The sequence below is a fragment of the Varroa destructor genome, unplaced genomic scaffold (genome assembly GCF_002443255.2).
Source record: "Varroa destructor unplaced genomic scaffold, Vdes_3.0 BEIS01000004.1, whole genome shotgun sequence".
Classification (NCBI taxonomy): Eukaryota; Metazoa; Arthropoda; class Arachnida; order Mesostigmata; family Varroidae; genus Varroa; species Varroa destructor.
Window position 1 is genome coordinate 6,046,277 of NW_019211457.1, and position 27,973 is coordinate 6,074,249.

The window sequence follows — 27,973 nt, forward strand, 5'->3', positions numbered from 1 at the left end:
TAATTACAAACAATGACCAACGTTTGCTAGAAGCAGATGTTGATAAAGTAAACTAAACCCATGGAACATTTCGAATCATTCGAGACTTTCACCTAACTTTTATGGCCACAAGTTTGTGCCATCGAAGCCAGTGGTGATCTATTGTTTCACTGGATTTCCAAGTTTCTCGTTGTTTTTAAGGTTGCTGAAAACCTAACTAGACGTCCCGGCAAAAGTCTCATCTTCGTCAGCCCGAAAATTCGCAAATTTAAAAAGCCTTCGCATTACAGCTTTCTGCCTGGCTTTTTAAAATGTGTATTGCACTGACTTTAACAGCCTGTTAGAGTGTAGCATCTTCGTGGTCATATGTTATTGGGTGGGGTCATTATATCATGCTATATGCCTGGAAGAATCGACGGTAAGCGGACGTGTATTTTCGGTACTGTGTAAAAGCCATATTTTTGAATTTCCATATCGCCGAAACGAATGCTATTGTCAAACCCACGGGGCTTTGCGTGTCTCGTCATAATTGCTGACGGTATAGTTTCATGCTGTTAAAATAAGATATACTGAGACTAAAGGTGTGCGACCTATTTATTAAGGCTCAGCAGTTACATTGTGCGATAAATGAATGATTATGGTCTAATAGCTCTCGGTCCAACATTTGTTTACTGTGAGTGTGTATAGATACCTTCGAGTACAATATCTTGCCACTATCCCTAAAAAAGAACGTGATCCGAGTATATGTTCTTGTTTCGCAAATATATTCTCGTCTTCCACTGTGACCCACGTTCACATTTAAATACGAGCATTTAATAACACATGAAAGGAAAGCCTTGGTCTGGCTCACATTGTTCAAAAAACGTACGAAATCCATGTAATGTCGGTATTATAGTTCTCTTGGAGATCAGAAAATCATAAGGTTATCAATGGTCGCAATGAGAATTTTGCGCGAGCTGTGAATTCAAGTCAGCTCATATAGGAATAGGTAGGAAATTCTTTGGGGAGTTTGGAGGCAAATGCTATGCTATCCCCCTAACAGATATCAGCGACGTGAAAAACAAATTCCATGTGAAAGGGTTACTCGAACCAGCGTTAAAGTTGCGAAATCGAAGAGGGGTCAGGCACCGCAAAGAGGCAAGTTTTACGACCTCCGACTCTGGTTTCACTTTGCTGACAAATGACTGATACACCTCCACGTTGCAGTCGGTGTATGTCGTGTACCGAGTGCAATTTTCAGGGAAACTATTCCAACTGGGGAAAAAAACACTAAATTATTTATTTTTTGGCCCCCTTGCCTTGGGGAGAAGTCTGCGACATAAAAGGAACCCGTAGCAAAAAAGTCCATCAAAGATATGAAAAGCCCATCAGCTTTAATCGGACTTCACTATAACCAGTACCAAGTGATCGTCGTCTGCAGTAGGCGGAGCTAGAAACCGACGTTGGGTTCAACTTCCCAACAGACGCTCGTGAAAACATCCACACAGCCAGTTCTACTAAAACGAAACATTTCTGGCGTTTTGAAGAAATGCTGAGTAACGCGGTAAAGTTTAAGGCGAACTGCTCACTGTTAACGTCTACGCGAAATAAATTTTTGCCGTCATCCCTCTTCTTTTCGCGTACTTTCGGGCGGCAGAGCATTTATTTGTAGCTTTTTTTCACCCACATATGTCACGTTTTTTGTACTGCACGGCTTACAGAGATCCCGAGCTTTCGAGGCCACGTTTGCCACGAGTCTACAGCTGTTGACTTAACGTTTGTACATCTGCATACTTTGTTTATATTATGAAGCATGCTATGACTTGAACGGGGCTTATCTAGCTGTCACTCAGGTAGCATCATGCCGACTAAGGGCGAAGTCTGCCATCGCGTATGCGCTGGAATAAAACCCTGTTGGAGGACTAAAAAAAAATGGGAACTAGGACATTGATGAACTACAACTGTTAAATGTATGAACGATGCATACGGGCCGGTTGGTTCGTCGGAGTTATCATTGATTGAACGTCTTCGTGATGCTGCGATGATAGCGTGTTTGCCCACTAAGCCTGCGGACGTGGAAGACGATTTGCTATGTAACGGGTCTCGAACCAGATGTAGACACCTGTTCCATGCTGCAAGGAGCCAGCCGTCTGAAGCAATGCGTAACAGACAGAAGACATGAAACTTGATTAATATATGAGTGAGATCAATCCAGCTTGTACCGTTTATATCAGCTAAACGCAGCGGACAATCACGTCCTAATTCAATTATATATTGTATCCCATTCCTAATCCAATTATATATTGTATAAATCACACATTGTTCGTATATTTTTGCCGTTGATGCGATTTAAAGTTAATCACAACAGTCACAATAAAGCATACCGTAGGAATATCTTTAACAGTGGCTGAAATAATTTATCATTACAAGCAGGTAATGATAGAGTGTTCTAGTGCACCCCATCTTTACTTGTACAGATCGCTTATTCATCAGTTTCGTTAATATCATTATTTGTTGCCATCTTATAACGTTGACCGTCTAACTGGAAAATCGTTTGCGGCAGAACTTACTACTTTTGAGCGCGTTGGGTTCTTTGCCCGATGGGTCCAATGTAACTATTCGAACAATGCCTCGTGTACAAGACATTTGGTTTTGCACAGTAACTTCTCATCGATTCTTTCCGGTGTCGGAATTTTCTATCGCGCTACATCTTTGTTGAGACGTGTGATCGTGTTCATCAGAGGATAGCAAAGTTCATCCTCCTAGCTTGCTCCTCCTCAAGGCATCGTATATTTGTAATTTACAAATATAAACTGTTCTAGCTATGATGTTAAGCAGCACGAACCTCTGCTGCCTGATCGATTAGTAAGCACTGAACAATACTGATACCTATTGTTCCGTAAATGAAGGCATTGTATCGGGTTTTCAAATGTTAACGGCTGTGTCGTTTGAATAGCTGCATCCCTATGACGCTCGGACCAGGTTAACAGATCAGATAGTTAGTTAGTGGGCGACGTGATCAAAAGTGGCGGCCAATACGTACCTTCTGGAATGCATTGCCCATGTAACGCTAACTGAAAAGTATGCTATCGCCTTGGTTCAAATCTCGGAATTGGCAAAAATAACTATCAGATATCAATAATCAGGCAAAGAAGAAATGAATGGAAAACGAGATATTACTAATCTACTGAAAAATTAATTTTCGCCCAGAGAAATTCTATATACATTCAGTAAGAGCCACTCCGGTTAGACTTGTAATGAGGATAAATCCTCGGTAATTTTAAGAACGTGTTCACATGAGAATAATAACAAAAAAAAAAAAGCTTGAAAATTAAATTGCGCAGTATTACGATGGAATAAGAAGGGTTTAGATTTTTTACCCTACCCTTGTCAATATCTGGCGTTATCCCTATTTTTTATACCATCATTGTGCTCTTTACTGTTATCTATCTTTCCTTATCCTTTTTCCTACATTTCTCTCTTTCTCGCATACTCTTTTTATTAGTGTGCCTCTTACCATGTTTCACTTCCTGCCATCGTATCCTTTATGTCCATTTACATTTTTTCCTATGTTGCTCATCCTCTGTCAGTTACTGCTACTGTTCTACGTAAATTAACATTATCCTACGGTCTAAAGGGCAGTCCAGATTTGTTTCTTCTTTATAAATGTCGCAAACCGACATAGTCCTTCTATAAGCGCAGCTTCTGTATGTTTCGAAACGGAATGTAGTTAGTCTAGTGTATGATATGACACTGCACGACGATTTCGATTGTAGTTAGTCGTGGAACGATGCACGAAAATTGTCACCTCTCAGGCGATAATACTCCAGCAGCCGCAGTATATGGGTTATCGCTGACTAAAAAATATGTGAGACACGTAGAGGGTCCTAGACGAAACCAGTTCTCTGCAGCGTTCCGTAACAAACGTGTGTACATTTTATTTTTCTTCTAGGTTGGTCGTTGGTCCGTTATGTTCTAAAAAGTTGAGTAGCATTCGTCCACTTCAGCAACAAGTTTGTTGTTTTTCATTACTCATTACCCTGTTTAGAAAATAGGCTCGCTAAGAAGGTACTCAGTCCAGTACAGCTCTTATTGCTTCGCTGGCTTCACCGCGAGCAGGCCAAGCACACACCCTTACTCAGAGTAACTAACAAAATGAAAAGTATGCTGGCCTGAAACGTGCCGAACACAACAAACGCAAGATAATTCCTTCTTATTATAATTTGTTACAAAGCGTAAAATTGTCCACATGACAAACAATACGCTTAGATACTGAATTATTTAGTATAGAATAAGTGGATAATAACTGTTTCTCCCGAAATATCGAAAAGCGGTAATAACAGGTTCGGCAGTTGGTGTCGACATGTGATGTAACTGCAAGGATGAATAGAGTCTTGAGTAGGATTATGCGCGTATGATACCAGTATAAGGCGTATCAATCATTACCGCTGTCGTTAAGTGTGCACCGAACAAATAAGAACTATTATGTAACAACTATTACTAGGGCAAGTTATTATTAAGAGGTCTGTTGAAAATTTCCGTGACAAAACGAGACTAGTAAAAGTAAGGTAAATACGCTCATATGGGCAAGAAGACCCTATTGTGGAGACGCTGTAATGATTGAAATTGCAGCTACAATTTTAGCTACGCCACAACATCACCGGTCAGCTAAAGCGAGGCAAGTGAAGCTGGGTATCTTTGTAAGAGAAGGCTGTAGACATGCGCGAATGACAAGACCTAACCTAATGCCTTTGGTCGGCCCTGACAACTTATCTACACGATTTTTCTTAAATTTTCTCGTACCAGCCCAGTCTTGATTAATCATGCTACGGTCTTTGCAGAGTTTTTCATTATCTATCAACTGACATGGTTATTCTATGACGCAGATGTCTGCTCTTTTTTAGTATGATCTCTTTGGCAAGTCCGTCATTGCTTCTTTATTATTTTGTGGTGATACATACACAGTACACGGCACAAAACATTTAAGGCCATTAGTGGCCGTCGCTTTATTTTCTGAAGTTGTAAAGACTTCCATAACATTTCCCAGCGCTGTCCACGCCGTTGGTAGCAATGTAATTACGAGTGATTGCTATGGAATATTAAAGATAGTCACCCTCGATGAAGAGGAAATATGGCAATTAGAGATTGATTGCTGGAATTAGAATCAGAGGTGTTTATTACCCTTCGCCTACATTTTCTTTTGATGGTGATGCTGCAAAAAAAGAAGCTACGTATTGCCTGGCTGGACAAACGTGTATGCTAACAACTTGCTTATATCACGAAGTAGGAATCTAGATACAATAGACCTTTGCGAGACTAAGGTCATCCGTTTCATTATTTCAATATACCCTATGTATATGTGAGCCTTCCAACGATCAATTACACAATACAATAATGCTGATCTACCTTTGATGAAGATTAACAACATGTTCGTATAAGATATACACGTCAAGAAACAGATACGTATAACAATATTCATTGTTTGGGAAGTTTAAAAATAGATCAAAAGTTCACGGCACAGCTAATCGGACTGTCATGGCCAAGTTTCCGAATGGAAGCATTGAGGGGGGGCTGCCGTCTACATGGTATTTCTGTAAATTACCGCACCATCTATTATATACACACATGAATCAGAACTGGAAATGAGTTAAAATTATCTAATTTATGAATTTGTAAAATGATATTCATCACTGATTCTGAACATTATAGCTTGTAACATTAGACAGACTTGTCTGATGCCCACACAATCCAACGACCCCAACAAATGTGACTTCTATTGAAGTGCATTGACAAGATAAGTTCGTTAGCTTTATACGTCCAATAGCCAATAGAAACTTAGCACGATTTGCTTAGTGGGCATTTGCTACATGCAGGGCTCACGTTGATGTTTGCTCTTCTGCTTGCTACCATTAAAGCTTCTTCCCTGTCGACGTCATTGGGGTAATTTAGTTGGTGTGTGTTCAGTTTTTCAGAAGACCGGGCCCACTTAGCTAGGTTCTCTAAGATCATTGATCTCAGACTAAGAACTCTGACAAGCCAAGACGTATTCTGAAGCTTCAGCGAATAATACCTGCCGGAAAGGTATTCAACGTAGACGTCTACATTGCGTTCGTTAAGATAATCTTCTTAATCAACTGTAATAGGTAAAATCCTATACCTTAAATATGAGAATGAATGCAAAACGAATTGTTGTAAAGTGATCGCTGGCGCAACTGTGTCCTGAACTTCGGAAATAAAACAGAAGAGAATTTACCTATTGGAAATTATTTAACATAAGAGATGATGCCCGGTTTTAATAAAAGATTTCATATAAGACCATTCACTTGGGCAGTAATAACTGACGGGCGCTGCACTAATCGAACCTATATCATCGCGGTTACATAGGAAGTTAATAAAATGAGTTCTAAACTCAAGTCCAGAAGTTAGTGGGTAAAAATCCCACAGTAACATGTATACCTACGAAATGAATTAGCCCTTTTCCTCTCTATGAAGAAAGAAAGTTACGAAGAAAATTTCTCAAGGTGTAGTTTTCATCGTCAAAGTTGCACTCGTCAAACCGCGCTCAGTGGAAAGAAGCTTACTATAGTCAATTAATATCAGGTATTTGCCAGGCACATGTATAAGGCTGCCATAGGAACTCCCTGTTACTATCATGCCATCGACCCGACGTTAGATAGGTTTTTTTTTAAGGTAAAATTAATAGAGTACTGACTATAGTTTACTACTGTATCTAACGTGTATGTAAACAAACCGCAATTAAAGACCATATTATTGACAAGGTACTTAACCTTTTACCAATAAAATGTGAAGATAACGAGTCGATTAGGGATAGAGTTAGAGGCAAACGTATTCGTACAGCCAAATTGGCTGGTTCTGTTTTCGGACGAAACGATCAATATACGTATTATACAGTTATTTAGTATGTAAATATATCAAAGAACAATATTTTACAATAATTAACTTCAAATTTCTTAAAAAGTTAATATTTATTATGCGATAGGTTAGATTGGGTTCCACGTTGATATGTCTGAACAGGGCTCTGTCGGCTTCTGATTTGGCTTAACATCACTGGAAAGGGGAACCCTGGCCATTCCTTGCAACAAGCAGAATCTGCTTCCGCTAGAAGTGCTTCGAAATATATATTTTACAACAACTTTAGATGCTCATGCCTCATTAAATGTAAATGAATCTCGATTAAAATCTCCTCTTTTCGTGCTCTGCAATGACTGACACACATTGCTCATATACATTGGGACACAGTTCGCTATAATAGATATCCATACTGTTGATATACGATGTTGATTTACGTAGATTTGAAATTTAGGTAAACGAAAACCCCTCACGATGTCTAGAGATGGAACTACATGAACGGGTTGATCAGTGCTTATAGATAGGTTCCGATATGGATTGATCCACAAGACAACAAACCAAGAAACACGTGCGACTTCCCTATAATGAATAATGCTCATAAGACAAATTAGAGTTACACGAAACGAAACAAATCAATCCGATGCGCTAGCATGTGGGTATCCCAAAACATAAACCGCCGGTGACGATTGCATGTCTGCTAAAAAAAGAGCATGGAGGGACTTTTCTAATAGCCGGTATAAAAAAAAATATGGCAATACAAACCCATATTTGAATCGCATTCAAGACAATGTTTTATCGCGTATAGGCTAGCATTATTCGGTGTCCTAAAACTATAAAAATACGTGCGTATGAAAAACTACGGTAGCAAACCTGGGACACACAACAGCGTTATTGAAAAGTACAACAGAAATACTACCGTTAACAGGGATCTACCTGCGAAGGCCACTTACGAACTCCGCCAGAGTAACAGCTCAGCAAATCAGTCTTTTTTGTGCACATTCAAATAGAACAGGACTATACGCTTAGAGATCTATACACGTGTACGATTCTCTTTTCCATAAAGCAAGATCTATTATCTAATCAGATGATTATAATACGTAAAAGGACAACGTAAGGACCCGTAGCAATACGCTTCACTGAAAGGCTAAAAAAGGGATTTCTCGAACGAAATACAACATGACTCCAACAGAGTCGAGAACGGGATGAAATCACCGAAGCACTACCGTAGCGAATACCGGGGAAACGTCTTACCACAGCGAATACGGATATCGCATAGAAATACAGCATTGCGCCCGACGTTTATAGTACCGTAAATGGTCTACACACAGAGATCAAGACGTCAATGATTGTGTAACGTAGAACAACTTCTAACATATTGACTCATACTCCTATATATACACGAAGAAATATGCGCTCACTGTAATGGAATATGTGCGCATAGATGCCTTCACCGAGAGGCGGAAAACACCTTACCCATTTATATAAATAGCGGTATAATAAAGTATTTCGTTAACGAAAAGGGTCAAATGCTACCAGTTTGCATCGAATCATATTACCAGTGGATAAAACGACGTATCGCTGAATTTTCTCTCATTTTTTTGACTTGTTGCAATCCATGATAAGACCTCGTATCAATATTTGAAGCAATAACGAAGTACTTTATAAAATATGCTCGTGAAGTTCGATTTTCACTTCATCGTACAACGTAGCTACTTCCATTCTTGAAAATGACGTTTTTCAGCCATTCGTGTCATTTTGCAGAAAAAAAATCAAAGACGGAGTTGCTGTATGGAGCTGTTTTAGTATTATGATGATTACTAAGCATTGAATGATAAAGTGGTTGATAGCTTGCATGGGCTAGAACGACATAACGGAGAAACTGATATTCTTCCGGAAATTATCCTCGGATCGATCGCCATGATTGGGTAAAAAGAGCTTCTGCGAGCCGTGGCGGACCCATAGGAAACGTTATTCCGCTTGATAGAACAGTTCGAAGAAGGACTGTTGCTAGTCCGACGAACGAGCCTTAAACAAATGATTATCCGTGGCCGTCAATCACTGTGTCCGTTTATTGCGTTCATGCTGATTATACGCATAGTAGTTAACGGCTCAATAATTGTTCTATAGATTCATTATATTAAATTAGAATGAAAGCCAACTCATCGACAGATTCCTATATTTCGTAAACATTTTTTTTTTTTCTTTATTTTGCAAGCGTTGCGGTGCATCTAATTAAAAGATTATTGTTATTACAATATAACTAGCTCATTTCAAAGGATGGCATTTAAAGCGCAAGTCGAAGATGTAACGGCGAGTGGTTTTCCGACCCGTACTACCCAGCAATACAGTAAGCCTATAAAGACGATAAGAAATTGGGTATCACCTTTGAAGTCGTCACTTGAAGCTATCTATAAGCGGCATCGAACAACTGGTTCAAGCTGTGCATAAATGAGCGTCTGGAATATGGAAATGACCGTCGTGTTTTGTATGAAACGCTCGAAAGAAGATCAAGAAGGTCTCGCTTCAGATAATATTTTTCTACTAGACGTCAAATGGATATGTTTTAAATAATCTAATATTAATTTTTTAACATCGAAAACTATCGATAAAAAAGCTAGAATCCCAACCCATGCTGCTAGGATAAGTACCTCTATTTCTATACCGCTGTCGCCGTTGTTGCCAAGCTCCAGTTGGCAATGTGCGTGGCGAGCGCATGTTGACTTGTGCATGCGCGTAAGGGGCACGCGCGCAGAAATCGTAAAGGTATGCCTGCTATTGGCTTTGTCACCGTTACCACTAAAGTGTTGCTGCCCAGCCGACAAGACAGAGCCAAGGGGGAGGAATGGGCCTGTTTGCCAACGTTTCTTCAAACCGGCTGCTAGCCACATCGTGTGTTTCTGCTTTATTTTAAGTGTCTGCCTTTGTCGTTTCCCCGGCTGTGCCGCTTCCTCGACGAAAGAGGTGAAGGCGCTTGCGGGGGCATTTTTATAGTATTATAAGGAAAAAAAAGGCGTGATTTTGGGAAGATGATTTGGGAGACAATAGTACGTTGTTGAGTAGAAGGGAATTAGTAATAATTGTTCTTTTTGATGCTTTGGAAATTAGAAATACTGACCTATTTTATAGGGTAAGTAAGAATATGGAATGGAATAATGGAAGCATGTTAGTATGTTCACTGCGCAGGTCAAGTAGATTTTTTAAAACGTAATTCTTTCATTCCTGAGAGATTCAGCTCAGCTGGGTGCTTTAATTGCTCTTTTAATTCTCTTAAATGCAGTTATTCGGCAAATTATTATGTTATTATGCAAATTGTAACTAATTTTTTTGTTTTATTAGAGCTTGTGGATTGAACGGAAAACATAATGGCTCTCAAGTAAAGTCCAAGTTCACTCTACATCAATACTAAACGCTGTATGTGCCCGTCACTTGGTCGTAATCTATAAAATACAGCTTCTCGCACATGCCCAACCCTATATCTCCTTTAAAGTTGAATGAGAATACAATTATCCCAATCCCAGAATTTAAATTTGTAAGTTAAACTAGCCATTTACTCACTAGCCTGCCAATTTCAAACTAACCAAGCTGGCGCCCCAAAAATTGAGAATTAGCATTTGGTGAAGAGAACAGTTCTAAACGAAACGCCAAAAAAAAAAATCATCAATTGTACAAAGTTCTCTGAATAACAGTGATTACTTTTCACAAATATTGACGTAATGTCAACCTATACTTAAGTTAATGAACTCACCGTGTGTTTGGTATTGCAACGATTAAGAACGATAACTTGTTAAGCGAAGGTACTTGCTAACGGAAATGAACGGGTATCATTTACGCGGTCATTTTTCGGTCATGCTTCGATGCTTGCGAAAAAGCTACATAGAAATAATATAAATAAGCTATAAAAACAGTCGGCCTAGAACAGCTGGCCAATAAATGATTGTAATTTGAGTGTATATCTAATGAACTTACATTATAGCCTGTATTAAGAGGTATCGACTATTGCACAGTTGGCTATACTCAAGTAAAATGAATACAGTAAAAAGCATGACCTTTATTTATTTCAGATGCACTTGAACTCTTTGAAATCGGAGGTGTTTATCGTGATTTGAGCTCTTAGCAGGCGAGTTACCATGAGCCATGAGAAGTACGAAAATTAAGCTTATTCTATCCGTAGACGATGGCGGTAGAAAGAACTTGCCATATAATACTAGAAATAATAAGATACTGGAAAAATTCGGGAAGATTGTTGTAAACTCGAAAAGGAGATTCGTGGAAGACCCTTTCGACGGTGAGTAACGACGAGTTGAGAGCTGCGATAGCCGCCGACCCATCTCAAAGGGTACGACTATTAGTTCGCTATTGTGGGATTTGTTTTTTAGAAATAAGGATGAAAATATGCCTAGTTAGAGTAAAGAACACGTTTTTTACGAACGCGTTGCCTCCATGAAGCGTTGCCTCATACAGATGTCGATCTCTTTCAGTACGAAACAAACCGTATGTGTACGCCTGGATTCGAACCTAAACCACCTCGTTTGCCCCTAAATTTAGTAGCTAGTCACGTCACCACCGCATCATTTCATAGAAATGTGTTATTATTTTGTTAGATAAACAATTTTTACGCTTCCTGTTTTCAGTGTTCAGTCTTCAAACAGATTTCACGCGAAAATAATCTTTAGAGGAAAGTTTTCGCTATCCCCCTTCACTCCCTCCATGTACGCATCCTTTAGCTGTTTATACCTAACGTTTTTCCAATTCTCCCTGCAGTGTCGAGATCTCATGGACTAATTTTGAATTGCAAAGAAGATCACTGATTGCGGAGGCAGAACGCAAATTCGAAACGCGAGAAGAAGTATTTGTTAGCACGAGAATTGGACATATTTCATGTTCATTATTACTTTACTTAATTATGGACTTCGGATGAAAAAATGCACGCGTTTCCGCACGCCAGTCGCCTCCCTCCGACCGGCACTTCTGATTTGGATTCGTTCGCTCTTTAAAGGTAGAGTATCTCTGGTAGACTGTGACGGTTGCGAATCTGGTTAGATATTGAACTGAGCAACGACTTTATAGTGATACATGTAGGAACTAACGAAAAAACATAGTTGCTACTATCGATGGCGAAAAATCAACTCAACTCAGGCCAAATTTTACCCGATGGCCTTTTGTCTTTCACCGGCGATTTCGCTTTATTATGCATAGCCGTTTGGCTGACTGTTATGATTGAAGAACTTTGTTCTTCACGAAGGACCAGCATCCATGCCGTGCCCGTTTAGTCGTCTGACTGAGTTTCAGGTCAATCAATACAGCCACATAGGCCGACAGACGGGCTCGTACTATAAGAAGACTGTTTTGTAGCCTTTATCATCGCATCGTTTGCTGCGACTATAGTCAGCAATGATGCCGATTTTTTCATAGGGGCGCTGCTCTGTGTGGGTTCTCGCTAGGGGTCTAGGCATAAGGGATCAAACCAAGATGGCGTAGACACATGTGTAGGTCGGGAAAAACTATGTATTTTTTTGTTTTGCTATAGTGTTTGTATTGTCCGAATTCAAGAATGAACTAACCACCGAACAAAAGTCGATGGCCAAAAACAGAGAGAGCAAAAGTGTCCGCGGGCCATCAGCACTGAGAAATTTTAGACTAGGAAAACGAGGTTTTCTGAAGGAAATTAATAACGAAATTAAACCGTCCACCTCTACTGTGGGAACATAAATATTCCAGATACATTCTGTAGGTACACTTCAGAATCCAGAAAAGCATATACGTTTCTGAATGTAGCATCGACTTCTCGGCGATTCATACGATCAAACAAATGAAAGTCCCGTTTAGGTTTTAACTGAGCCGGGCAGATACCTAAATCAATTCGTTTTCATAATTTGACAGTCTCCAAGCATCGATTAAAAATTATCCACCGCTTTTCGTCGTAGGCGATTCGCCGACTGGTTAGAGGAAGCAATGGCGTCGTATACTTGAAACAAAGAGTTCAACTCCGGCTGGGCGTGTGCAAATGAATATAATGTTTAACTTGTAAATTTGTTGATAATATAAATTATTGCATATCGTGTCGTAGTATATCGATTGGGTGGCAGCTCGTACATATTGTCATGGTAAAGCCTGCACCAACTGGAATTTACCATCAAACCGCTAACTTGAGTCATACAATATACGCTTTTAGAACTTTTAATTCTCACAAAAACGTAAACAAAACGGCATCCTCTTGAGATGCCCATTTATCGCTGAGCTTTTTTAGTTATAGCGCTACGAGAGAATGCTAACAATGAGAAAGTGTTGTCGTGCCGCATTAGTTAGCCTAACTTTAAACGGCAACTCGATGTTTAAGTTATAAACATGATAACAATAGTACGAATCGGACAGAGACAGGTACACTTCGTTCGTTTCGTGCTGGAAAAAGCAAAAAAAATACTATTATTAACAATAAAAACAAGAAGAAGTAGCTACGGCCAATGCTACAACATTGACGTACTAGGGCGGAACAGTGCTATAACGACGTTACAACATAGACTTCAAACTATAGAATCTTGCCGCAATATATGATTGTATGTAGGTGTGTATGAAAAGGATGTTTAAAATTACCCATTATTCTCGAATATAGGATAAGTGGTATTTATTCTACAGATTTGGAGAAATAAGCTCCGTCGAGACGGCCGAAATTCAACAATCAGTAACGCATTGCCTTGCTGCAGCGGTCCCCCCCGCAAGAGCACATCCATATATGCACACAGATTTCGAAAGGTTCTTCTTTAATTGTCGCTCCCATAGCATGCCTTATTCGACCAAGTGATCGATAGGGAGCACCAATTTCCATGAGTCGCGATTTCGTTCTGATCGATCGATCGATTAGGCCTTGTCCTTGAGGATTTGTCAATTTAACTTACTTAAGGGTTAACAGCAGATAACTCGATCGTTTCCAGAGAGACTGAAAACAAAGTCTAGAAATAGCAAAAGCGCACATCTATCCATTCTTCTTCGGTACGCTGCATCCTTCTTTCGAAACAAACACTAGGAGTTCATGATGATAGACAAATTTGGAATAGACAGTACTTGATAATATTCTCTATTACGAAATACTTTCTCCATTACCCTTGACCCGTAACAGATGTTCTCAACCCGAATTGGCAAAAATGCTACGCCATCGTTCAACATCGAACAGTTTTACTGCGTTATAAGCTTGATGATCACGGTGAGCTTTTTCGTATTGGGTTCGATTAAACGAGCTATTTTCCTTTCACCAAATTAACATTACAAAAAGCCGATGAGACGTGGTAACATCAAATAGCAACGGAAAAACTATCTTCGTCCTTTATCGTTCCTCGGCCGCGTGCAGAATTCGTCTGGGTAGTGACTGTCACGCAATACTGTCGCCCTGGTTCCTCTACTCTTTCACCCCCCAGAGGGAAATAGTGGTATGACAGCGGCAGCTCGAATCGATGGTGGTAACTGTTACCGCAGTGTGAACCAACTCGTCATTTTATATATTTCCCCTTTCTATCTCGACTGGACAGACTTAGCCCAATCGAAACACTCCACGCTATTACCATGTATTTTTCATAGAATCCAAAAGAAGAGCTATGAGTTTCTAGAGCTAAGACCGTATAGAAATAGCCGGCCTTTCAATATATCCGTGTGTTTGCTTAAAAATGATTTTGTCCATGCTATGTCTGTGATAGAAAGCTAAACTGCGACAGGAAGCGAAAGCTGGGAACGTCCGGATTTCTTTGGCTTTTTTTGGTTTTTGTTAGGTTCGAGCACCCCTAACCACACGAGGACGAACTAGGAAGAATGCTATCCTGCTGCTACTCTCGCTGGGGGTTTCAGGCGTCTTTTTGCTTGTGCCGCATACGCGCACAGGCGTCGCTGCGAGCTGTTTCAGGCACGAAGAGTGTATTCGGCAAATGATAGAGAGACGTTGAAATGCCTAGAGAGTGACTGGTAGAAGTAACAAGCGTGGTCCTGGAACACAAAGCAGAAGCACTAGCTGACTGATGGACGCACTTCCAATCGAAAAACGCTTTGGCTTGGTGCCTACTGTGCTGGTAAGGTAGGACGTTTGCTATTGACGTCGCAAGAATAGTAGCTGACAAAGAAAGGAGGACGAATTGCTAACATTATATAGCTGATCAATTATGGAAGGGAGCACCGGTTGACCGTTCAAGATTGAGCTCCGATTCTCAATATTGTCTATCTATCTTCCATCAGACGCAACGTGGTGGTAGGTGATAGGAAGTACGTGTCCACTATTGCGATGACTGGATTGATTAATCAGTAGTACATAACTCTGGTGCTATGAATTATTAGCACGCATTAGAGCTGCTATAACAATTTCCAGTGTTGTACAAGTTGAAGATAGCAAATGCAGATATCTAAGATACAAGTTGACTATATGTACAACGGATAGATCTAGAAAAGCCAACAGTGGTTTTCTCTCCGTAGGATATAGGAACAGTAATAAACTACTAGTACGATTTTTCCAAAGGAAACACAAACTGTTCGTTGGCCACAGGGAAGGCCAGCAACCCCCGGGCCTAACAAGTGTTTCACACAACGAACAGCACTCAGGCGTAATTTTAATGAGAATACTTTTTAATCATTATGCTCTATGCGTAATTGTAATTGGTCGTCGTACTTTTGGCTGGCCTAACATGTCGTAACACAGCGAGTGTTGTTTAACGCTGTCAATTGCCCTCAAAAAAAAACGTTTATATTTTTTGGAAAAAGGATGAAATATGCTTTGAGATAATTTATTGACGCTTTTGAAATACGTTAGATGTTTGTAGCTCTAGGTCTTTTATGCGTGATGCGATTCGTTTACGAAGTATAGTTAGCTTTCTTGTTGTCTCCAAGTTTCTTTCCGTGTAAACTAAGATAATCCTAATTAGGTTCTTTCTTGAAAAGAACGTTACAGTTTAACGGCCGTCATGTCGAGTTTGTTTCTTATTGTTTATGAGTAAACTTCAGGTCGATAGAATTCAATGTGACACGTTATGTCGGGGCTCATAACAGAAAGCATATTGAACACTATCCGGCTCGACTCGTTCTCCTATCTTAATTGTCATAACGTTGCTATTTAATTTCGTGAATATCTCAGTATAATTAAATACGCTAGCAGGTAAACACTCTGCTACAATTGAAAGAAAGAAAGCAAAAGGCATTATTGGTGAAAAAAGATTTACCTTTCTTAATTTATCTTGTATTGTGAGGGTTGTCACCGCTCCGGTATTTTAAACTAATGCAACAATTCGTTGATATATATGTTTGTTTTTTTAGAGATGTTTGCGGACCCTTGTGGGTAGTTCCGCCTAGTTTTTAAACGATGTCCGAAAGTGAATTGCGGTCACAGTGCTATACTTTGAGATGGTGAGAGATGAATGGCGTCTGCTACGGGTCGTAGCAGTCATGGAATTCCGAAGCAAAATCTAGCTCGGCATGATAGAATCCCTGGCTTGCATCCCTCCTACTCCAACGATTACGCGGCTTTGTTTGTAATACTATTAAGGACCTCTGCCTAAGTAAACTATCAATGATGACTTTCATAGATTTTAGTAGGCAAATCTCGTTTACAGAGGCAACGCTTCTATCCTAGAATCACTTGATGCACGGTGCCGTGGGGCTTTGGCCCGGTGTCCTTTAGCAGTAGTCAGTAAATTAGATTCCAAACAATTAAATATTTTTAGTCCAAGACAAAGGGTACGTGTTTATATATATAAGTCTGCGATTTGACTTGCATCGTTGTCTTAAACATTTAGTTACTGATATTACTACTATTATTACTCCATCACTCCAACGGGCCCAGAAATGGCCCGTTGGCGACATTTGTTTGCTTTTTTCAGTTTTAAATTTTCGTTAGGCGTATAAGGTATAACGTCACTGCGGTGCTATGGTAGACGGTATAACATCCGAGAACACGAATATCTCGGTCTTTTATATGTGCGTCATGTTATTATTAAATTAAATAATATGCCAGACTTGTCGACGTACATACGGCTGTTTTATACCTAGCCGATTTTTCCGCAGTGCTTTAGCTGCCCATGGCTAACGACCATATACCGCTGTAATCAGTATAAAAAAGGTACGTTGTCCTTTCAGAAAAGTAATTTCTAAAACTAAGTTGTGATCGTCTCGCTGATTGGGACGATGAGCAGTTGTCGACGCGTTTAGATACGTCCACCGACAAAAGGGACGCTTGTTTGCAGTAATTAACTTGTAAGTGTTAACGAAACAAACTACAACTAAACTTTATCATTATGTATTTGTGACCGAATCACATTAACTTGTACTATTATTTCACTTTGTTTGCAGATATAGCTAAAATCAATCAAACATATCGCCGGAAAGCAGCCACGAAGGGGAAGCTTACGGACGATGGGCATACAATTCAACGACGGTCGGTTGCTGATAGAATAACACTGCAGGTGTTATTCTATGATGTAGACTTTTTGTAAGCTCGTTTAGAAATCACAGTACATCACATGAATGGATCTCAATCGCAATGAAATATAGACCAATGCTTTACAGAGGCTCGCGTGTTATGCCCCCTGCTGAGAGTACTTTTACTATTGCCTTCGAGCTTCAGCCTTCGGTAGTTGGAAGTTTGCTAAACGATTTAGATATGACATAATGATTATACTTATTATCGGTGAAGTTCGAAAGTGGTGGGAGGGCATAGGGTATCATTATCTAGCGCGGCGAAAGCGGAAACCGTCAGAGAGCCAAGGCCACCAGTCGCGTGATTACTCCTTATTCGCGCTATAGTATACGAATCTTTGGGGGTATATATTTGAATTTGGCTGCAGTGCTTTTTAGTTCGATCAGAACAGCAGCTAAGCGATGTTGATTGTATCATTTATGGCACATCGATCTTCTTTTCGTGTCTGGGTATTTTTATGCGCCATAAACAGCTTAATTGTTGTTTGGTACGAAAGTTTAGCGGAGATCAGTGTATTAAGTTGTAAGTTCAATTGGCCGATGTTGCCACCTCGTCTATAACTGTTTAGAAGTACTTTCTGCTACACGAGCAGATCTAGCTTTCGTTCGTAAAGGGTTTGGCTAACAGGAACCGTAGCTTTAGTATAGGCGACAAGTGGCAGTTGATATCTTTCATCTGGACGAATATTATGAACATTTTGTTATACTCGTTTAATCGGTAGTTCAAATCAGCTGATCAGATGAAGCTGAAGAATATCCACAGGTATTATTAGATAAATCAACATCACATACATATATAATATTTCTCTAACTATTTTTAATTAAAAATTTAAGTTACGTGGCTAAAAAGTCAGCTTTTATCAACGTGTTCAACAGGCGAGCCTTTCTCCTTTGTATCGTAAATAGTTGAATGGTACAGCAAGTTACCGCGTTTATACCTAATGCCGTCCCGAACCGCCGGCGACTTTAACGGATTACTATTTTCATTTTGAGTAATTAGAACTTCAGCAGGAATATCGATACGAGCGAGAGAAGCGTTTCTCTTTCATAATCTTAGCAGTCTTCAGCAGCTTTCTTCGCAAGAATGTATTGCACAGTTTTTGGAACAAGTGTTTACAAAGGAACATGTTTTTTTCAATAGAAGATGTCTTCAATTAAAATTCGTTTTGTGAGTTGGCGTTCGTAGAGAAACGCTCTCTTGAAAAGCGGTCTCACCAGAAAATTTCGTGTCTTTGTAGTCTCGTAGTTCTGATGTTCAGACGGCTGTTGTTGAGCTAGCTCTCGAACATAAAGTCAGATAGATCATTGCATAAGATTTCTAATCGACATATATTGCGAACACGGTCTATTAAATCTACGCGACGCTTGTAGAGAAGGTAGAAATGGGTCGACTACATTTCCTAGGTAGCAGGAGAGATGCATCAGCCAGTCGAAGCTGCTTTACAATGCCCCAAAGAGCAGACTAATGCCTATAGGAAAATTTCCCATGATAGCTGACGCAAAAGTGGTGGAACCGAGTAAAGGACCTTACTGTGTTACAACTGATGCCCCTTTACTATGTAGCTTCATTCAAATGAGCTTCGCTTGTCACAACATTATTTTCCGCAACATATACATAAATATCATTTTGAAAATAATTTATGACGGTGATGATGATGATGATGGTAAGTCAAAAGTTAAAAAAGCCGAACATTGGATGCCGATAGTTGATCTATATTAGTTTACGTGTCCCACTTCGGCTGGCAATGACCGCTGGCTGATTCTGGCTATCGACAGTTTGGTACAAATTGTCGATAGTGATAGCAAGTACCATCATCCTTATGTCATATATATATATATACAAATATTACTATAAGTTAGCATCGTTTCGAGAAAAGTAGTTGCTGACCTGTCTTGCGTATATGCGTCATTACGAGATTATGATGCCGTTCAAAAGAAACTCTTATATTCAGTATCGCATCATATTATTAGCTATATCAGTATTTAAGCTATAAAATGGGCGTTCTCATATCTCAAGCAACTAAGAAACGCGAGTTACCTTGACGAAATCACAGTTTAATACCACTTTACGGTCAGGGTAAGTCTGGAAATAAACATTGGGGTTAACCGCAATATGTCGTCGCCTTTCTTACAAGCTGTAGTTGTGCCGTAGAATTGAATGCCATACCCTCTGTAGAGATGCCAATGAACGGAGCCAGAAGCTCCTAATAACCTCCCTAGGCAATGAGTGTTAAACGGGTTATAGTTTCTTTTATTGGCGCGTGCAGTCGACAGTAGTCGTCGTCCTCAGTGTACACAGAATCCCCCACAGAACGCAAAAAAAAAACCTATTTTTCGAAACCCCTCTGTTCACTACCGATCGATTGCAAATGGCTATAATTTTTTTGCATAATTTGCTGGCACCTGTAATCTGAAGGTTATGCTTCTGATACGCAGAAAACTAAGTGCGGTTCCATCGATCAAGTGAAATAGGCTCCATTAGAATGTGGTCTGCATTCCTGATTTCAATAGGCCACTGGTAGCTGTTACTGTGTACGTCATTACACAGCAGGCCATGAATATGTCCTCGTAAACGAAGTAAACCAGAAACAAGCGGCCCTTGTCAGCTAATAATGTAGACAAATTCGCTTGGCATTTGCGGCCTCCTCTCCAAAGGGACCATTCAGTACAATGCACCGTTTGTTTTTATTGCACCAATCAACAGCCTCAGATCCTGATTAGTTCGCGGCCTTTAAAAGCGTCAAGCGTGTGACAATTAAATCGTTGACGCTCGTCAACAAATTTGATTTCCTCTACGTTCGTCGGATACGCCTGGTAGCTTCGACAATACAGCCCAGTCATAGCGTGATGGCGTAAATGCAACGTGTTCGTGTGGTCAACTGAAACGACTTATGGTAATCTGGGTTCGGTCCCAGCGCGGACACAGTCCGCTTCATACTGGGAGCCAGATAGCCGTGAGAATGTCCAACGGCGACGAAAAAGACTGATAGGGAGACGTCGATGAAATAAAGGTGGTGGTCAAGTCGCAGTTGCGTCGAATTATAGATAGTCGTGCGAACACTTTGCATACAATTTGGCTAAATTTTTGAACAGAGGTCTGCAGCAGACTGCAATAAAACCGCGTATCAGTATCGTCGATCTAGATAGGATTTCAGATTAGCTAAAACCAAAGTAGCACATATGACTGCATCGGTAAGGTGCGACAAAGTTCGTTAATGGCCTTTTGGCACCTTGGATCTGACGGCCCGTAGTAATTAACAGGTAGTATATAGTTCTAACACTACATAATATATAATTTTTCCATAACTGTATTTGGCAAAGGTGGCAGCAGCGTTGTAGGCTTCAAAATCTCATAGCATTGGTTATTCTGTTAAACAAATCATATCATTAGTTGTCGTTAAGGAACAAGCAGAAAAAAGATTGTTACTTTTGATTATTGCGTAAAACGGCGCCAGCCCGCAGGATTACTTATCGAAACAAACAGAGCTACTTACATCTCGCTGTGTGGCAAGTATGTCTAGTAAATGGTGCATATATACTATGCTGAGTATTCAACGCAGCAAATTTCATAGAAGAGCCATATCGTTTGCCTAATACCAAAGGCCCAGAGAAATAAAGTGGGTCATCGTGCGATCGATTCACGTAAACGACCACATTCGTTTTCTCCTACGACAAATAATAAACGCTTTGTAATGTAACAAGCGGCACCTATTAATGAAATAGTAATAATAACAAAAAGAACGCAATTGTGATTGACGTAACGGCCCATAGTTAGGACAGCCTTATAGAATTTACAGCATCAACTTATTCCTTATTACGCAAGCAGCAAAAGGACAAAAATAAATGTTCAATAACAACACATTAAATAAAACGCCACGCTAATTCGCCTATTTGGCGTTTTTCTCGCAATCGATAAAAACGACAGGTCGAGCAGTCCAACACATTATGACAGGGTCCCTGACCAAATAAACGTTTGACGGTAACTGGAAGTAGGGTTTCATTTAATTCTACCGATAAAATCGTACTACATATTGGCCTTATCTGAATGATTCGACCAGACGAATCACTTTTGATCCTCCGTAACTATCTTCCGTAGTTTAAGTTCTATCGGGAAAGTAAGCTAACGGCGTCGTCTGAGGGCATTGTTTTGGTTTATCCTCGAAATCACATTGTATCTCTCGCAATTTATTATGTCAGTACTAGATAAATGCGAAGGACAAAAGGCGAAACTGACTAGGTTCAGCAAGCAAAGCACCGGTAATCAAATCATGATATCGTTCATTGATCAAATACAATTCACTCTTTACTAATATAAAATTTTCCCGTTTAATAACAAATTTTATTTATAATTTACATAGGCAGCGTGTTCACAGGCGCAGTTCACAAGAGAATCATAAAATCATCATGAGAGGTATATATAAGGTAACTTTTGCATACAAAAAGTCCTTTAAGAGGTTAGGTTAAACAACTAATCTTTTTGGTCGCTCTACCTGCTCGCATTAGCTGCCTTACAGATCCAACTAGAAAATAGATTTTATTTGGATACATATATGTCTGTAAGCTTCGTTATAGCACTAGGGTATAGCCCTGTGTCTACAGATGATAATTTTATTGAGTGTAATCGAACAGATGTTACTCTTATAATGCCATTTTTACTCTTAAGCAATAAAGTACCAATGCATAAATCGGTGTTCTTTCTCTGTTTTCTTATATGTTTGTATGTGTATATATATATATATATATATGGACGTGTTCGTACTGTCTGGAACGTACACGTCTAATGGATTCTAGCACTGTGACGGAAGCGAACCAAGTTACTTTAGAGGATTTTCGGATTCGTTCAACCGGGCCGAAAGAATGAAAAAATGTCTTAATAAGAAATGATATTTCAATGAACCACTTAGATATATTGCCATTGTGTGAGAAATTTACCACTTTGTATATAAATAGATTATCTTTCTTTGTTCACTCAAAGAAATCTGAGAGTGCCACCTAGTAATCAACGCTTATGCCGGTATACAGTATGTATTTACCGAGAAACTATTACCTATTCAACAACCCTCAACGCTGCATAGGCGACTCTTTTTGTCAAACATTTACCTCCATTTTATCCTATTTTTTTGCCACTAAAATGATCATACGTATTGAAGTCGTCACCGATTCTGCTGTTTCCAATTTGTCAGCACTTTTCGAGAATGACATAAAGAATGAAAGGCATCGGGCAGTAGCACTATCTACCGGCCAATACATGTACGTCGCCAGGTGAAACCCACATTGAAGACGGCGACATCGTACATCACTCTGAAGGTTTGCTTTGCAAATCTGACAATTCCTGAGACAAGCCCGATCTTGAATGGGATTCAGCTGAATGCGCGGACGTGGAGTCGCGGAACGTTGATTCGGAAGACACTGTTGCGAGCGAAGACTTTGCGGGGTTGGGAGATACGAGATCGTAAAGGGCACCGCTGACGATGTCTAACAGATAGACGCGGCTGGTCATATTAACGAACATGTTTGCAATAGGCTGGCAGAGAGAGATGGCCTCTTTAAGAAAAGCCAAAAAATTTATAGTGCGTTCGAGACTTGTAGGTGTTGCGTGGAACACATTTAGCAGAACTTTTGTCTTATCGACCTGTTGGAAATTGATTATTTCAGCTGTAAAAAAAACGTTAAAACAGGCAGAACAAACGTGAAGCAGAAACTCGTATCAATTTTGGGCTCGAAATTATATCGAAATAAAGTAAAATTTCGTGCAATTTTGAGTCTTGCAAATTGGCCTTTTAGTTGAAGAATTGGGTTAGGTTACGATGCTAATGTTACTTTCCACATGTTGTTATTGAGCGATCTACTCAGATTCATTCTCTTCAGGAGCTTGTTTTTGATGATATTCGTCTATAGGCTGAGATAGTTCTGTGCAGATTTTAGTAAATAACATCGAATACGTTAAAAATGAACATTTCACACAGCTTATCTGAGGGAACGGCACTACTTGCATATGGGAGGAAGTTAATGAAAACAATAGTGGAACCTGTGAAACCTAACCCAAGGCGCTAATGAAAAACACATCGTATTAGGCAAATGGGTGTTCTTACCAAATACTGCGTTTCTATCCTGTAAATTTTTTCGGTGCAGACCGATGTCATGCAGGACCCCGTCTAGTGGCTTTGGGGGAAACATACTGAGCCGTATGTTCATCGGCAAAGGCGCCATAAGCGCGATGCTTCCCTTCCAAACGATAGATGTGACAATCGTTTCGGCAAACCTGTGTCTCCAATATAAGCGGCAACAATATATTGAAATGAGAGTTGCAAACGGAAGTCCTTTTACAATTGCGCGACCCAGGGCACATTTAAAATGGCTGTAAATATTATTCGACCACATTCATGTACGCGTCGCGAGTACCCTGTCCTCATGGTGGTTGATAAGCACAGGTACGTCATGAAGTGCATCATTGCCAGTGTTCTTCATGTTACAAAATCGATTCTAATCTTCCTTTCAATAGACCTACACAATAATTAGTCTTGTAAATAAATGTACTAATATGGGTCAAAAAATAGGTCTTTTTGTTGTAGAAAAATTTCTAGTGTGGATAGTGTCGAGACTGACGTGTATCATGCGGCCCGTCGGTGATGGAATATTTGACATTGTCTACATAGTGACTATTTACTTTTAGCTTTTAAAGACTGTTCGTACTGACCGAAGCATGGCCTCTTCTCCGATCGTGTGCAGATTCTCGATGATATGTTCGTTCACGGTAGGCGTGAGCCAGTAATATTGCGTGAGGAAATCTATTATATTAACCCATGGAAGCTTTATCATGGATAACTTTGACTGAAGATAGACCTCGTTTGTGACGACAAGTAATTTTGAGCCTGCAAGGCATAACAGTGATACCAAGAACCATTAGCAAATCCAACTAATTATTTGCGTTGTGGTATAAAAGTAGGCAAATAAAACAAATTTGGCACGTGCGTGTATAAATATGTGACCTAGAAAGGTAAAAAATTATCAAAAACAAAATACAAATAAAACAAAGAAAAATGGGCGGAAGTTCAAAAAGGGTGTGTTATAATTGAATATAATTGAAAAAATGACCCCTGTAATATTTTGGCGTTGTATTATTTGAAACCTAGAATTTATTATAAAATATATACTTGGGTAGAATTCAGTTACACACACCTAATTAATTAAGCATGTTTGACATGTGTCAAACGTTTCCTTTTTTTACGTGTCGTCGTCCTTTATACTCGCAAATCACTTTCAACTATTTTTTTTGCTCTTTGAAAATTCTCAGTCACACAACGAGCCTTTGCGCACTTAATTAATTCTAAATTAGAGAAAATTCTATTGATAAACACTCACGCACATATTAGATCTCGTAGTGTAACAGGTTCTCACAGATCGACAATAACCCGTCCACGTGAGATGGTGCGGTAATCAAGTTGTTAACGACTAAACTTAGGAACTTATGTGACGAGTTAGATTCGAAACCTAGATTTGGTGCAGACAAGCCCATGGTTAGATTCGTGCTGGGAATATGGTAGCAGCTTGATTAATTCAGTGGCACCAGACACAGAACTTGACACATTTACACATTTGTTTAGACCAAGCACGTACCCCGAGATTCAGTTAAGCCTAAATTATCTCACTCATATTCTTTTAATAATTTAATATATGCATTAATTCTAATATTTCGAACATCTTAACCGTCTAACTTACCACGGGATTCTAGAACTTGTGCTATTTCATAAATACGTTCATTTTTAAGACTTGTCCCCATAGGATGACGAAGATCCTTGACGTAGGCGCAACTCTCACGAATCAGATACGGATTTTTTTTCTGCGCTGCCGAGGAGACCAGCTGAAGAGTGGCTTTCGCAGTTTGTCGGCGGTACTCCTGACCAGGCGAGGCGGCAATTGCATCAAGCTCCGCAACGATCATAGCGGACACGCACATTCCAATCGACTCTATTTTGTCGTCTTTGTCCTAGAACGCAATATGATTAAACCAAAAGGGACAAATGTAATAGAATAACAATAATACCCTTCGGATGAGTCTGCATCTCAGACAGTAAACTCAATTTTAGGACGTACGAAGGACTTACCCATTGGACATTTAATGATACAAATTCGGAATCATTCCGCGACTGTGGTATTTTGCTGGTCTAAATGAACAAATACATTGCCTTATTGTACAGACTAAACTCCCAGTCAATAGATTGTACTAAACCTGCTTCTCACCAGAACTTTGTTTGAGCTGAGAATAGCTTGGCAGTAAGGAAACAACGCGAGGTACGCGTCCGGCTGAAATAAGAGCATCGTCTTGGGCAGATCAGCTGCTTCATTGAAAGTAAGCGTCAACTGGTCCGTTTCGGGTGACCCCTCGGGTGTCATTTTCTCCGGCGGAGTTGTTTTCAAATCGGAAGCATCGCTCAAAGCATCCGCTTTATCGCTGTTGTGATCTGGCCCAACCAACGCTGACTCCGAGGCAGACGTCGTCAGCGACATTCCTCGTCCCTTATGTGCTTCCCGTAGAATCATACATAGACAGATATTCTTATTTATTGCTAGTTCAGTGCAGTGGATGAAAAAGAGAATCTCATAAAGGAGGAGTATCTAGAAATTTGTGAAAGATCTGTTTTTCTGGTACGCGTACGGTTCGAAATCCCGCTTGTCACGAGCATGGTCGCTTATGACTGCTAAGATGACGAGTTGCTTTCTAATTAGAAGAAGCAAATATCCCGCCGTCCAAAGCTGTGGTACCAACCAATCAATCGCTGTCTGCTCATAACAGTGGGACTGTCTGTGGTGATATTTCAGGGGAAACGATAGTGTAAAAAATATCGAGTATATTCAGATTGTTAAAGAGTACCAGATTTAAAAAAAAAAATGCAGACATCGTCAGCCTTCTAGTGCGCGTTCATGATGAGAAGAATGTTGCCAGAATTGTATTTGACAACATACCGTATACGTAAAAAAAGAGCAGTTCTTCCTACACAGTCATTCACATTATTATTGCATTACCCATACTAGTTTCGTGTCGTCCTTTTCCTTTGATTCAATTAACATTTGATCCCATTGATTCACTTTTTAATCTTGCCACGTTTTAATGCCTACCTCGTAGATGTCAAGCTCTCAACCATTGCTAACGTATTTTGGAGTACATCCACTAAGATGCACTAAGGTGGTGCTTGCGCTGCCGTTAAGTTTCATCGCCATATATGCATATATATATATATATATCCACTACAATTAGTAATATTTAACAACAAGTGAAGATTAAAAGTGATGCACTTCGTGAGGCAAACGAAGAGCTCTTCAGAGTTCTCAAATAACGCAACAAGAAAACGACTACTCTGGTATCGATCGAAACGTTTTGTTTTCATCATTCTTATATGCGCCACATGGTCACTCAACTTATTGTCTGCCCTATACGCTAACAAGAAGCCGACCCGGAGAGATCGTTTAATATATTCTTTGCTTTACAGGCTGCAACAGAGCTATCCGTCAACAACTTCACTTCTGATCCATGTATTGTCAAGAGAAATATTTAGATTTAATTGTTCTTTGAATAAAAAAAAATATAACCTTCTTCCCTCTAGTTTAACTTTTATCAGTTACCGATTTGACCGATAAACTAGCGTATTTGCTTTGTTTTCAATAATAACCACAAAAAAATTAAATCCAAATGTGCGAGCAAAGCATATAGGTACTACTCTATATACTAAATCGTATGCTACACTTGCATTTGTATCGGATTTGTTTCTACGCTGTTATTTTGCATTCACTATAAACAACTGAGGTCCATTATCTACCGTCAATTTCAGTTGTCTCACCTAATCACCTCAGCTGAGACTTCTGACAAGTCGCATCACTAACTGACGGAATCGGGTAACAGCGTCATATACTAACTAAGCCAGAAAATATATTGGATCTTTCCAAACGCAAAACGGATCTTACCTTTATTATTTCAAATAACACGAACCTAAGCAATAGCTCTGAAAACGACAACCCGTTCTCTTTTCTTACTCACTTTCTACGCGATTTCAATTAGAAATCTGCGACGAGCCTGCGCCCCGAACGAGTCGATGATGCCAACGACCTCCGTGGGTGAACCAGTTTACGTATCACAGACAAAGTCAATTATTTTTTTGTCCTATATTTATATAGTCGGTGTATGTTTCATTCGAACTTGTTGTCTCTTGGACCTATCTAGCCTAGTGGATCCGCACATCACAATCACTAGCATGAATACAGCTTTCTAGAACGTTCCACCTATTCTATATAAATATTATATAACAATATATAACACGACCGGAAGCCTTTCGCGACGGAACTGCCTCGCGACGTGGCATCACGCCTTACCGAAAGTAAACACATCATTCTCGAATTTCTTGTCAGATGCAGCGATATCCCGGTAGAGCCTGTGCAACGTATTGCCCTTACTTCACATCTCGTTTCGTCAATCTGACCACTTTACATTGTTAAATGATAGTTAGTGCGTCTGTAGCTAATGACGAAACGAACACGAGTTAAAATGTTGGCTTCAAAGTTGGCTGAACGTAAACGCTTCGTTTTATGATGTTCGAAAGTTTGAAGTAGCAGTGCTTAATTAAGGCAGATACAATGCAAAAGATCTCTCATCGTCATCAACGTCTATTCTAGCGCTAATGCCAAACAAACATCTATTTTTGCCAGGTCGGTC

At 39.8% G+C, this 27,973-nt stretch overlaps 1 protein-coding gene and 1 long non-coding RNA gene across 7 annotated transcripts in view; one reads left to right on the forward strand and one right to left on the reverse strand.

Moving 5' to 3' along the window:
- LOC147755771 (uncharacterized) overlaps positions 1 to 22,260 on the forward strand; it is a 54,083-nt gene extending 31,823 nt beyond the window's left edge. Inside the window, exons 2-4 of the long non-coding RNA XR_015326167.1 lie at positions 10,890 to 11,164; positions 11,590 to 11,824; positions 17,143 to 22,260. This is a non-coding gene — a long non-coding RNA (uncharacterized LOC147755771). The remainder of the gene's footprint in view (positions 1 to 10,889; positions 11,165 to 11,589; positions 11,825 to 17,142) is intronic.
- Positions 556 to 27,955, reverse strand: LOC111250156 (uncharacterized). 6 transcript variants are annotated; one of them, XM_086986789.1, is made up of 7 exons: positions 27,634 to 27,941; positions 27,301 to 27,370; positions 25,510 to 25,796; positions 24,988 to 25,255; positions 23,966 to 24,140; positions 23,361 to 23,530; positions 21,571 to 22,923 (listed from the first exon to the last, which is right to left on the reverse strand). In XM_086986789.1, exons 3-7 carry the CDS (start codon positions 25,774 to 25,776, stop codon positions 22,565 to 22,567), a joined length of 1,239 nt encoding a protein of 412 aa, XP_086842915.1. In that variant the 5' UTR covers positions 25,777 to 25,796; positions 27,301 to 27,370; positions 27,634 to 27,941; the 3' UTR covers positions 21,571 to 22,564. The 6 variants fall into 6 exon arrangements, with proteins under 6 accessions (XP_086842917.1, XP_086842915.1, XP_022660673.1 ...); XM_022804938.2 differs by having other exon boundaries at positions 25,510 to 25,793; positions 27,302 to 27,370; positions 27,634 to 27,939; XM_086986791.1 differs by lacking the exons at positions 21,571 to 22,923; positions 23,361 to 23,530 and adding an exon at positions 556 to 2,108 and having other exon boundaries at positions 25,510 to 25,793; positions 27,302 to 27,370; positions 27,634 to 27,955.
- Positions 27,956 to 27,973: the final 18 nt, after the last annotated feature.

Bases quoted from the DNA above. Each gene is read 5' to 3' on its own strand.
- LOC111250156 (XM_086986789.1), bottom strand. From the start codon at position 25,776: ATGTCGCTGACGACGTCTGCCTCGGAGTCAGCGTTGGTTGGGCCAGAT. The intron at 24,141-24,987 runs GTAAGTTAGACG...TATGCCTTGCAG, and splicing joins ACAAGTTCTAGAATCCCGTG to GCTCAAAATTACTTGTCGTC. The intron at 22,924-23,360 runs GTAAGAACACCC...TTTTTTTTACAG, and splicing joins GGATAGAAACGCAGTATTTG to CTGAAATAATCAATTTCCAA.